The sequence below is a fragment of the Panthera pardus genome, unplaced genomic scaffold (genome assembly GCF_024362965.1).
Source record: "Panthera pardus isolate Hobbes unplaced genomic scaffold, ASM2436296v1 HiC_scaffold_23, whole genome shotgun sequence".
Taxonomy (NCBI): Eukaryota; Metazoa; Chordata; class Mammalia; order Carnivora; family Felidae; genus Panthera; species Panthera pardus.
In genome coordinates, this window is record NW_026526799.1 from 1611284 (window position 1) to 1623458 (window position 12175).

General features: G+C 56.5%; 1 protein-coding gene across 1 annotated transcript in view; it reads left to right on the top strand.

The window, feature by feature from the left end:
* The first annotated feature begins 1625 nt into the window (after positions 1 to 1625).
* Positions 1626 to 12175, top strand: part of ARNT2 (aryl hydrocarbon receptor nuclear translocator 2) — a 149861-nt gene continuing 139311 nt past the window's right edge. The window contains exon 1 of the mRNA XM_053888609.1: positions 1626 to 1801. Within this exon, the coding sequence (XP_053744584.1) occupies positions 1771 to 1801 (31 nt within the window). The 5' untranslated portion in view covers positions 1626 to 1770. The remainder of the gene's footprint in view (positions 1802 to 12175) is intronic.

Below are 12175 nucleotides of genomic sequence, written 5' to 3' on the forward strand. Positions count from 1 at the left end.
TGGAGACGGGCCAGCACGACAGGCCTGCCGGTGGGGCCCGGGGCCCGGAAGGGCACTGTTCTAGACAGCGGGAACATTTAAGATGGATTTTTTTTACCTTGTCTGAGGTGGAGTGAACGAGTGGACCGCCCCTGGCATTTACCGTAGGAAATCCTCAGTCAGGTACCTATTGTGTATCGAGTGCCTGTGGGTATTGGAGTGCTGATGCCTTGTGTAGAAAAGAGGCTGGGTTCTCGTTTGGCTTGATCTCGGGAAAATCAGGAACATTCTACTTGATGCAACGATGGCGGGGGGTGGGGAGGAGGGCTCAGTTGTCATCCGAGTTGATCTCTACCTGCCTGGGCCTGGCCTATCTCATTGCCAAAGCCAACACCCTTCGATCTTTTCACTTGACGTGTCTTTGTCCACCTCTCCACGTTCCGCTCATTTCTTCCAAGGCTAGTGTTCATTTTCCCGATCACTCCACCCTCTCTCTGCCCGGATTCATTCCCCAGTGACCACCATGCCCCCCCCCCCCCAACCCTCCAGGCATCTGTGTGTTTCTTGAGCGCTCCTCGCCTCCCCACCCCCAGGTTGCAAGCCCGGGAGGACAGAGCCCCTGTGGCTTTCTTTCCCTGCTCTGCCCAGCGGGCACCTAGCTGGCACGTGGCAGACTTTCAGCGTCTGCGCAATCATAACCGAATGAGTATCATTAAGCCCCTATTAGTCAGATCAATAGTGACAAACTCCCCAATAACCATGCTTATTTGAAAATACATCCCAAGCATTGTTTCTCTACCCGCCCCCCCCCCCCCCCCCATGCTTCTCTGCAGGGATTGAAGGCAGTCTGATGTTTTTGCAAACGTGTCCCCGTTTAGGGGCCGTCTTGTCCTTGTTGGCTCTCCCCTGGGATGTATCCATTCTTTCCCGGAAGCTTGCACACAGGGCGCCCGCCTTGGCGGGTTTGCTTCCTAAGCGCCGTGGTCTTTCAGGGGATGCTGGGGTCTGGTAGAAAAACAGGGGTGCCTCCACGCTCTGCGCAGCCCAACCCTCTCACCAGGCTCTGCAGATAAAAACACTTAAAAACCCGGTTAAATCTCGGTTTGCTGGTGTCGCTACGGCTCCTGCAGCCGCCCCAGGTAACAGGCACCGCGGTGGGCAGGCGGGAGGAAGGCAGAGCGGGTGCGCCCCTCGACGCGAAGGCACTCCCGGCTCCCGGGCCGGCTGCCTGGGCCGCGGTGCGTACCGAGCGCGCTCCGAAGCGGTCCCCGGCCTCGGAGACTTCTGGGCGCCGGGCGCTCAGCCCTCGGCCCCGGGCCCGGGCAGCAGGCGGCGCGGCGCCGGCATGCTAAGTGGGCCGCACTGGGCGCCTTTGTTCCCCGCGCCTCCGAGGACCGCTTCCCTCTGCATCCTAATGGGCTCGTCCCCCCGCCCCCCTCCGCGTCCCGGACCCCGGGGCGCCGCCCGCCCCCGCCCCGCGGGCTGAGCACCTGCGCCGCCCCCCGCCGCGCCCCCCAGCGGGGGGTCCGGCGGCCCGCCGCGCAAGTCTCGCGGTGCTACGGCCCCGGCGGGGGAGCCGCGGCCCGCGCCCCCCGCCGCGCGACAAAGGCCGGCCCGGGAGGCGGGGGCGGGGCGGCGGCGGCGCGGGGGCGGGGGGGGGGGGAGCGGAGGCAGCGCCCGCCCGCGCCGTCCTTTGTGTGGCGGCGGCGGCGGCGCCTGGGCCCGCCCGCCCTCCGGGGCCCGGCTCCGCGCCGCCCTCCGCCCCGCCCGGCCGCCCGGCCTCCCGGCAAGATGGCAACCCCGGCGGCGGTCAACCCTCCCGGTGAGTAGCGGCCCGGCCGGGACCCGCGCTCGGGGGTTCTGCGCTCCGGGGACCCGCGCTCGGGGTGGGGGGGGGGGGGGCGGCTGCGCTCCGGGGACCCGCGCTCCGGGGACCCGCGCGCCGCAGCCCCGGCCCCGGCCGCAGCATCAGCACCGGCACAGCCCCGGCGGCGGAGGCGGGCCTCGCGGCCCCCGGGACCCCCCCCCCGCCTCGCGTGCCGAGGACGCCCGCCGCCGGCTACCCGGTGCCGCGCGCTGTCGCGTTCGGGGCGCGGCCCCGTGGCATCTCCGGCGGCGGCCGCGGCGGCGGGAGGGCACGGCGCGGGCGCGGGCAAAAGTTTGGAGCCGGGATTCAACAGGGTGGACCGGGGTGGAGTTCGCGGCTGGTCCCCGCGCGGCCCGCCCCCGGGCGCCCCGGTGCCCCCTCCCCGCCCCCCCCCGGCTCCGCAGTGGGCACGGGCGCCCGGCCTGCGGCGGCGGCGGCGGCGGCGGCGCGGAGCATCCCGGCCCCTCCCGGCTCGCGCCCTCTGCCTCCGCGGGCCGCCCTGTCCTCAGGGTGCAGCCGGTGACAACCGTGCTCGCCCCGGCAGATTTCGAAAATGGAACTAGGTCCTGCTAAGCGGGACTACTGACCTGGTTTGCAGTGGGCGCAGGGAAACCCCGGCTTAGTTGGGGAGTCGGGCTCCCTAGGGGTGCCCAAGAATGGGAAGGGGACACGCAGGCGGCTGTGAAGTTTTGGTGTCGCGCCGGCATGGCTTGGTGCCGGGTCTGGGGGGCATGCAGGCGGACGAGTCAGAGGCCAGTCCTCAAGGAGCGCCCCCTCCCCCCCAGAGGGAAGTGGCCTGTTGGAGGTGGCATGGGGTGGGGTGCCTAGCAGAGAAAACAAAACTGTCGTCAGAGTTAGGAGTGAAGGATCCCCTGCATCCAAAGTGGTCAGGGGGCGCTTTTGGAGATCAGACATTTCCCAACTGGCCTTGGGAGGATTGGAAGGTTTGAAAGTGCAGAGCAGGGCCCAGGGGGCGTGCGTGGGGAGGGGACAGCGTGAATGGCAGACACACTGAGTAGGTTTCAATGAATATTCGGGGACTCCAGGGATTTAGGAGGGAGCAGTGGTGTTTCACAGACTGGTTCGGCTCTGAAGGACAGCCTAGGGAGTCGACTCCCTCCCCGCTCCCCCCACCCCCCCAGGTTAAGGAGTCCTTGGTGGTCTTGAACGCGGAAGTCATGTGATCATGGTTCTTCTGGAAGGTTGACTTGTCAGCCATGTCTAGATAACCTAGAAAGGAAGGAGCAAGGTTGGAGGCAGAGAGGCTGGTCCAAACGAGGCATATGGTGGGGAGGCCTGGAGTTGACAAACTGCTCGGAGTTGGGGCATGGGTAAGGGGGGGGCCCTGGAGACACAGGTGGGGAGTCTGAGTAGCTCCTGAGAGGCAGGTTCCATAAGAGAACCTCAGAAGTCTCAGAAGAACTGACGGGGAGCTCCCGCTCCAGGACACGGAAGGGGAACGTGGCACATTTGGAGACCACCCCTCAAGTTTGCTAGTGACTCAAGTCTGCAGTTTCAGCCGGGTCCGCTGCTTACGAACCAATAGCCAGTTGATGGATTTAAATGTTGTGATGTTAAAAAAAAAAAAAAAAAAAAAGGCAAACACAGTAACATGAAGATGTTTTGGTCCCATACAGGCTTATATTGGAAAGAGGAGTACGAAACTGAGGAAACTGAGGGCGTTTACCTAATACACACACACACACACACACACACACACACACACACACCATTACATCACTGTTGGAAACGATTTTGTTCGTCATCGTGGTCCCACGAGCCGCCCGGAGTCAAGAGGGCAGCTGCCTGGCGTGGCAGCGTGGTGCCCATGAGTGTCCGTGCCCCGGACGCCGGGAGACCCCACTGCTACAAGTGAGGGGTTGTTTTTATTATTTGGAAACACCGGGCCTCCTTGACAGACGGTGATGTCTGTGTGTCCTGTCCACTGGCTGAGAGGCCAGGGATCGTGAGCACGGAGAGGTCTTCTCAAGGGAAGAGTCTTTCTCTGACCCGGTGCCCTGGGGTGACACTCAGCTCTGTGGGGCGTGTTGCTCCTGGCCCCTGTGAATATCTGCCTTCTCTCTAAGGAGAAGGCCGATATAGTTTGAACGGATAGGTTGGAAGGCTTGAGCCCAAGAGAGAGACTTCAGATCTGACTTACAGTTTACAGCAAAGAGAGGCGGGGCACCCAAGCTTCTTGCCAAGTCCACTGCTCCGGGGCAGGAGTCCCTGGATGCTTCTTTGAGCCTCTCATCCTCCTGCCGCACCCCTGGCCCTGGACGTTGTTGCTCTGCAGAGAGTAAGAGCTTGGTAAACACGGGCCGATGCACGGGGGGGCACCGAGATCTCTGTGTGCTGGTACTTTGTGCCCAGGGTACAAAGGCCGCAGCCCGTCACCTCCCCGCCCACCCGCACGCTTTTTCCGTTTTCCCAGCTGAGCCCTCACTGCCCACCGGCAGACCCCTCCGCAGTTCTGCGTCTCCGTGAGGCAGGGCGAGGGCACTCGGGGGCCCGGTGATGCCCGAGGAAGCTGGAGGTTTCACATCCTGTGGTGGTTCGGGCGACAGGAGCCCCATTTAAAGCTCTGATTTGGCCTTTCCAGTCTCCTGCTGGGGTTTCAGGTCTGGATTCCAGCAGCCACTCCGGGGGAGACGGGGCTCCCAGGAATTCTCAGGAACTGACTACTTGGCGTACTGCGTTTCATGGAGCCACGTGCCCGTCCACGGCAGGGACACATCGCTGTTTCATCGACTCCTAAGGAAAGACTAGGGCCAATTATACGATGAGGCTCCATTTCAGGCATGTTTTAAAAATGTGCATTGAGAATCAGCCAAGAACCGTGCATTAAGGAAAAACCCATTCTGCTGCTGGCCCGTCCACGTGTAAAACATACAGTCATGTTTTCAACAAAAATCTGTGTAGAGTTTACGCTCTAGGCATGTGCCATGATGGCCTTTTGAGTTCTGCTAAATGAAGAGAACAGTGTCTGAAAAAGTTTCCTTAGTTCTCAGCCAATAGTTACCGTGCAACTATTTTTTTTAAAGCTTATTTATTTATTTTGAAGGGGGTGTGCAGAGAGAGGGAGAGGGAGAATCCCGCGAGCAGGCTGTGCGCCGTCGGCCTGGGGGCTCGATCTCGCAAACCGTGAGATCCTGAGCTGAGCCAAAATCAAGAACCAGACGCTCAGCCCAGTAAAGGGAAGCCTGAGCCCTGCAGGCTTCCCTTTACTGAGCAACTGTTATGTGCCAGGTACCGAGAGCTAGGTTCTGGGTGATCAGTGGTAAACCCAGGACAGTGCCTGCCATCATCCTGTTTGCCGGTGGCCGGGGAATACGTAGTTGTAAAGAATCACGCGGATGTGTGAGTTATGACATCGCTAATGCTACAAATGAAGGAGGTTTGGGGTTTGCCTCTTGGAGGGGGCAGCTTATTTTCTTATATTAAATATAATTTATTGTCAAATTGGTTTCCATACCACACCCAGTGCTCATCCCAACAGGTGCCCTCCTCCATGCCCATCACCCACTCTCCCCTCTCCCCCAACCCCCATCAACCCTCAGTTTGTTCTCAGTATTGAAGAGTCTCTCACGGTTTGCCTCCTTCCCTCTCTGTAACTTTTTCCCCCCCTTCCCCTCCCCTCTGGTCTTCTGCTGAGTTTCTCAAGATCCACATATGAGTGAAAACATATGGTATCTGTCTTTCTCTGCCTGACATATTTCACTCAGCATAATACCCTCCAGTTCCATCCACGTTGCTGCAAATGGCCAGATTTCACTCTTTCTCATTGCCAAGTAGTATTCCGTTGTGTATATAAACCACATCTTCTTTACCCGTTCGTCAGTTGATGGACATTTAGGATCCTTCCGTAATTTGGCTATTGTTGAAAGTGCTGCTATAAACATTGGGTACAGGTGCCCCTCTGCATCAGCACTCCTGTATCCCGTGGATAAATGCCTAGCGGTGCTATTGCTGGGTCATAGGGTAGATCTAGTTTTAATTTTGTGAGGAACCTCCACACTGCTTTCCAGAGTGGCCGCACCAGTTTGCATTCCCACCAACCGTGCAAGAGGGTTCCCGTTTCTCCACATCCTCGCCAGCATCTAGAGTCTCCTGATTTGTTGATCTTAGCCGCTCTGACCAGTGTGAGGTGGTATCTCAGTGAGGTTTTGATGAGTATTTTTGAGGGAGCAACTTAAAACAAGTTCTTTTTTCCGAGCACTTGATTTTATTGCTTTCTCTTACAGATCGCTCCATATAAAGCCAACTTGGTATATCGATCAGCAGATTTAGAATCAAAACACTCTGACGTGACAGTTGCTACAAAAAAGTCAAGAGGACATTGTGTCAGAGGGTTCCTAGGCGGTCATCGTTTTTAAGCGTTTGTCTTCTTCATTGAGGTTGTCCTGACACTTGCGACGTTGCACGGGCGATTGCAGGCATTTGGTTAATACACAGGTCAGGACTGCTGTCTATCACGAGACATTTTATAGGTGAGAAGGCGGGCGTGGGAACTGTGGATCTCGGCGAAGGTGATAGTGAAACTGATGATCGATGTTGCAGGGGGTTCTACGAGGCAGTACTTTATGACCAACCACTTAGCGTTTGCTGCATAGGTGGGGTGCATTCTAATATGGACGTGTATACGTTCGTAAAACAGAATACGTATTAATCGAACAGAGTAAGTGTACGATGTGTAACGAGAAGCTTTGTGAGACTGTATTTCAGGTTAAGACGAACTTTGTGACATTTATGTGATTTTCCCTTTTGTTGCTGTTGAGTGTAGTTGGCACACAGTGTTACATTAGTCTCACGTCTTATGTTATCCTGGGCCCCACAAGCGTGGCCACCGTCTGTCACCACGTGGCACTGTTATGGCACCATCGGCTGTATTCCACGTGCTGCGCCTTCCGTCCGTGGCCTCCTCGTCCCGTGACTGGCGGCCTGGACCCCCCTCTCCCCTTCACCCATTTGCGATCCCCCCACCCACTCCCTTCTGGCAACCACGAGTTTGTCCTCCGTATTTATGGGTTTTTGTTTTTTTTTTAGCTTAATACATGTAAGGGCAATCGTGTAGTATTTGTCTTTCTCTGTCGGACTTATTTCACTTAGTATGATGCTCTCTGGGTCCATCCATGTTGTTACAAATGACAAGATCTCATTTTTTTTTAATGGCTGAATCATATTCCATTGTGTGTATGTATGTGTGTATATATATATGTAGATACATATGTGGATACATATGTATCTACATATATATATACACATATACACATATACACACATATACACATATACAATATATACACACATAGATACATATACACACACATGGATCTACGTATATATACATATGTAGATACATATGTGGATACATATGTGGATACATATGTGGATACATATGTGGATACATATGTATCTACATATGTATATATACGTAGATCCATGTGTGTGTATATGTATCTATGTGTGTATATATATATGTAGATATGTATGTATATATATGTATATATATGTAGATATATATGTATCTATATATGTATCTATTTATCTATATCTATATACACACCACATCTTTAACCATCTATTGATGGACACTTGGGTTTCTGCCTCATCTTGACTACTACAAATAAGGCTGCAGTAAACACAGGGTTGCATATATCTTTTTGAGTTAGTGTTTGTTTTCTTTGGGTAAATACCTAGTAGTTGACTTACTGGGTGATATGGTAATTCTGGTTTTAACTTTTTGAGGAACCTCCACACTTCTCCACAGCGGCTGCACCAGTCTGCTTTCCCACCAACAGAGCAAGAGGGTTCCCGTTTCTCCGCATCCTCGCCAGCATCTAGAGTCTCCTGATTTGTTTGTATTAGCCGCTCTGACCGGCATGAGGTGGCATCTGAGAGTGGTTTTGATTTGCGTTTCCCTGATGATGAGTGATGTTGAACACCTTTTTTGCGTGTCTGTTGGCCTCTGGATGTCTTCTATGGAAAGATGTCTGTTCAGGTTCTTTGGTCGTTTTCTAATCAGACTGTTCGTTTTTGGTGTTGAGTTGTGTATGTTCTCTGTGTAGTTTCGATATTAACCCCTTATTGGATGTGTCGTTTGCAGATATCTTCTCCCATTCCGTAGGCTGCCTTTTCATTTTGCTGATGCTTTCCTTTGCTGTGCAAAAGCTCTTTATTTTAGTGGCGTCCCAGTAGTTTATTTTTGCTTCTGTTTCCCTTGCCTTAGGAGACGTATCTAGAAAAATGTTGCTAAGCCTGTTGTCCAAGGCATGACTGCCTGTTTTCTTTTAGGAGTTTCATGGTCTCGGGTCTCACATTTAGGTCTTTAATCCATTTTGAGTTTATTTTTGTGCCTGGTGTAGGAAAGTGGTTCAGTTTCATTCTGGATGTGGCTGTCCAGTTTTCCCAGCACCTTTTATCAAATGGACTTACATATTCTTGCCTTGAGGAGCCAACCTGTGAGTTGAGATCCGAGGAGTGAAGAGAAACATGGGCAAGCAGGTGCATTCTGGGAAGAGCCTCTGCAAAGGCCCTGGGGTCAGAAGGGCCCGTCTGCTTTGAGGAACCAGAGCGGGTCAGAGCAGCTGGAGGTGCGGTGGGCGGGTGGGGTCTCGAGCAGGGGAGGGACGTGACGTGACCCGCACTCCGCTGGGCCCTGGCTGCTGTGCGGAGAGCAGATCGGAAGGCCGGACTCCGGTTGGAGGTGGCTGCCAGGGACCCCGGCTGGCAGGGGAGACGCGGAGAAGCACACGGAGGTGAGGTACCCCTTGGGGCGGGGCCGCCACGCTGAACACGCACATCCTCGTGCATCTAGCAGTGGGCCGGGGACCCCCCGTGTGACCGCCTGCAGCCGCTCCTTTTGGGCAGAACCGGCAGGGCCACGGTGGGGAGGGTGGGTGTGGTGTGCGCCTGGGTGACAGGAGGTGACCGGACTGGGGAGCCCCCGAGACGAGCCCCCGAGACTGGGCGGGAGCTGTCGCGGAGACAGCAGTCAGGCTGGAGTCCCTCTGTTGTCCCCGTCGGTCTGTGCTGACGCTGGCTGACATGCCCGGGGACGTCATTCCCCTGTGCCACGGCCCCTGGGTGCTGGGCCGTAATGCAAGGGGCAGGTACTGGCAGCCGTGTGGGGCCGGCCGGGCCTGCAGACAGGCTGGTGGGAGCCGTCACTGCTCACGCGGGCCCTTCCACCCCTTGCAGCCCGATGCCACGCACCCGATTCTGGCCCAGACCCTCGGCTCCAGAGCTCTGGCCGACGCCGAGCTCCCCTGTCTGCACCCGCCCCTTGCCCACACCTGAGGGTTTCCCTGCCCATGCCCTCTGCTCCTCCTGGTCCCGGCTTGGATCGTCCCTTCTCCCAAAGCCTGTCTCCAGAGACGGCGTGCCCATGCTGCCGTCTGCCCGGGCCCCGTGCACTCCGCATCTGGAGCATTTCCGTGACCCGGGGTGGAGCGGTAAGGTACGTAGCTGCTGCTGGATGCCTGGGTCTCCTGCTGGCCCCGAGGCCCCACGAGGGCGGGGGGAGCCTTCCTCACCCTGCAGCCCCTCCCGTCACACCGCCTCCCGCACGGCAGGCTGCCCATAAGGTGTGCCCGTGGACAAGTGCACGGGTGCCGGGGAGCCGTGTTACATGCCCGTGCGCACCTGCTTGTGAACGCCTGCCTGGGAGACAAGCTGTGCGGCGTGTTCGTGGGTCCCCGAGACAGGAGGCCAGAGCTGTCGAATTTAGGTTCTGGCCTTGGTTTGGGGGAACTGGTTTTGATCTGTAAATCCTAGCAGTGTGGTCCGAACCCAGATCAGCTCCTCCAGACTTCGTCTCATCGTAAAGGAACCCGGGAGATGCACAGATCGTATCCTCTGCCCCAGAAGGAGGGGAGGTCAGACTGGCAATAACCTGGCGACCGGCTGGGAGTCATGGGAGGCCCGTGCCCACCACCTTCCTTACGAAAGTCCCCGAGGGTCCCCTGGAAGGGGTCTCCCCGTTCTGCCTTCTGTTCTATGTGCGGAACCGTGGGTGTGGTGGGCGTGATTCCCGGGGGGCTCCAGACACGACACGGAGGCAGCTTCACTTCTGTTCAGGGGATGCCCGCCGCCCCCCGACGCGATGCTGCTGGGCCCGAGGCCAAGCCCTTTGCAGACAAGGAGCCTCTGTGGCCTTCAAGACTGCAACACTTTGACCGTTTTCCAGGCGAATCCACAGAAAAAGTGAAACTGCCCACGAGCAGGTACTTCCTGCTGTTGTACATTGTGCAGAAGCGGGGGGCCTCTTTCGCCGCCTTGGTTGTGCCGTGAGGGTGGCCAGGCGGAGCCCGCGGGTCCCCCAGCCCCTGCCGAGGCGCCCCCTCCTTTCCTGCTCATAACCGACTCCCTTCCCCCGAGTACAACAATAAACAGACAGGACTTTTCCCCCCAAAGACCATGTGCACATACAGAAGAGAATCGTTCTGAACACACTGCTTTGTTGCCTTTATTTCCCTTAATTAATAGTACGAATGCCACAGCCTCTGTCTTATGGCCCTGTCCTCATCTACGGGCTCTGTGTCTCATGCTTACCTTCATAGCATTTGCTACGCTTTTCCGTTCGTCAGAAGTATGCACAGCGTGTTCATGGACGTCCCCGTATATAAATATACAATTACATGATTTCTTTCTCCCCTTAGGTTAACTTCCTAGAGGAGAATCGAACAATCAGATGGGTTTAAATGCTTTTTAGAAATATGCTTTTTTTGCTTTAATGTTTATTTCTTTTGAGAAAGAGAGCACGAGTGGGGGAGGGACAGAAAGAGAGGGAGAGAGAATCTCAAGCGGGTTCTGCACAGAGCCTGACGTGGGGCTCAATCTCACAACTGTGAGATCGTGACCTGAGCTGAGGTTAGGAGTCAGACTGAGCCCTCCAGGTGCCCCACATGCTTTTATTTTGTATTGGTTTCCGCAGAGGTTAACCCAGAGGCTCAGACTGGTTCAGAGACTTGCCTGGGGTTCCCACAGTATAAATGGGGGAGGAGGAATGGGCCCCCGCGAGGTCTTCTCTTCCACGTGGCCTTTTCCAGCTGGAGGTGCCATCAGCTGCCCTGGAAACCGTGGATCGCTGCTGCCTGTCTGTGCGTGGCCCGTGCCCGTCCCCAGGGCTTTGAGAGCACGGGGCAGGGGGGGCGCTGTCCTCCCTCTGCCTGCGCCCTGTGGGCTTAGACAGTTTGTGGTGGTTATTCCTGCTTTGGATGCAAACCCAGGAGGTTTTAACACCTGGGGTTGTGTGTGTGTGTGTGTGTGTGTGTGTGTGTGTGTGTGTGTATTTGATTTGCGGACCCCTGCACTGGATAGATACCTCTCTCCCCGGGCCCCGGTGACAAAGGAGAGGCTAGCTGTAGGACAGCTGGGGAGGACTCCCAGGCTGGCACCGAAACCAGGCTCCATGGGTAGATCAGGGCCTCCCGAGAGCCAGATCAGCGAAGGCCTTGCTGGCAGCTGAGTGAGGAACCAGGAGAGAAGGGGGTCATCCTCTGTTCATCAGATCCTCCCGGGGCCCTGCAGTGGTCCACTGGGGCCATCAGAGGCTTGTAGCCTGTCGATGAGGCTTCTGCCTGCCGAGTTTTGCCTGGCCCACCGAACTGTCCTAGTGGCAGTTAAGGAAAAAGCCACTGAAATTGCTAAGATAAGGGAGGCCAGGAAAGCTACGTGGATACACCTTGCAACATCAGTGAATGAGCCGGGTCCCAGACTTCGAGGCAACAGGAGGCCGGATGTTCATTTATGTACGCATTTTTTAAATTTAAATTTAAATTTTATTTCATTTGAGAGAGAGAGAGGGAGAATGAGCAGGGGAGGGGCAGAGAGAGAGGGAGACACAGAATCCGAAGCAGGCTCCGGGCTCTGAGCCGTCAGCACAGAGCCCGATGCGGGGCTGGAACCCACGCGCTGTGAGATCCTGACCTGAGCAGAAGTCAGACACTCAACCGACTGAGCCACCCAGGGGCCCCTCCACAGATTTTAAATTCATGGCTATCTCCAAATGGTATTCTCTTTCTTATCTCGGAGAGACATCTGACCCAGCCGTGTGGCAGAGCCTCTCAGAAACCGGGCACGGGAGTAGAGGTGTGTCCGCAGAGGTGTGTGGTTTCTAGAGGGGGTCTGGTTGTCACGACATTGAAGGGGGTGGGGAGGTGGGGGGGGCATCTGGTGGGTGGAGGCCAGGGATGCTGTTGAACGTCCCACGGCCACCCCACAGCGCAGTTATCCGGCCCCAGATGGCACTCGTGCCCGGGGGGAACAGCCCCGGTGTGTGGGGACAGGACTTTTTGTAACCTCTGGGCACTGGCAGCTGGCCAAGGA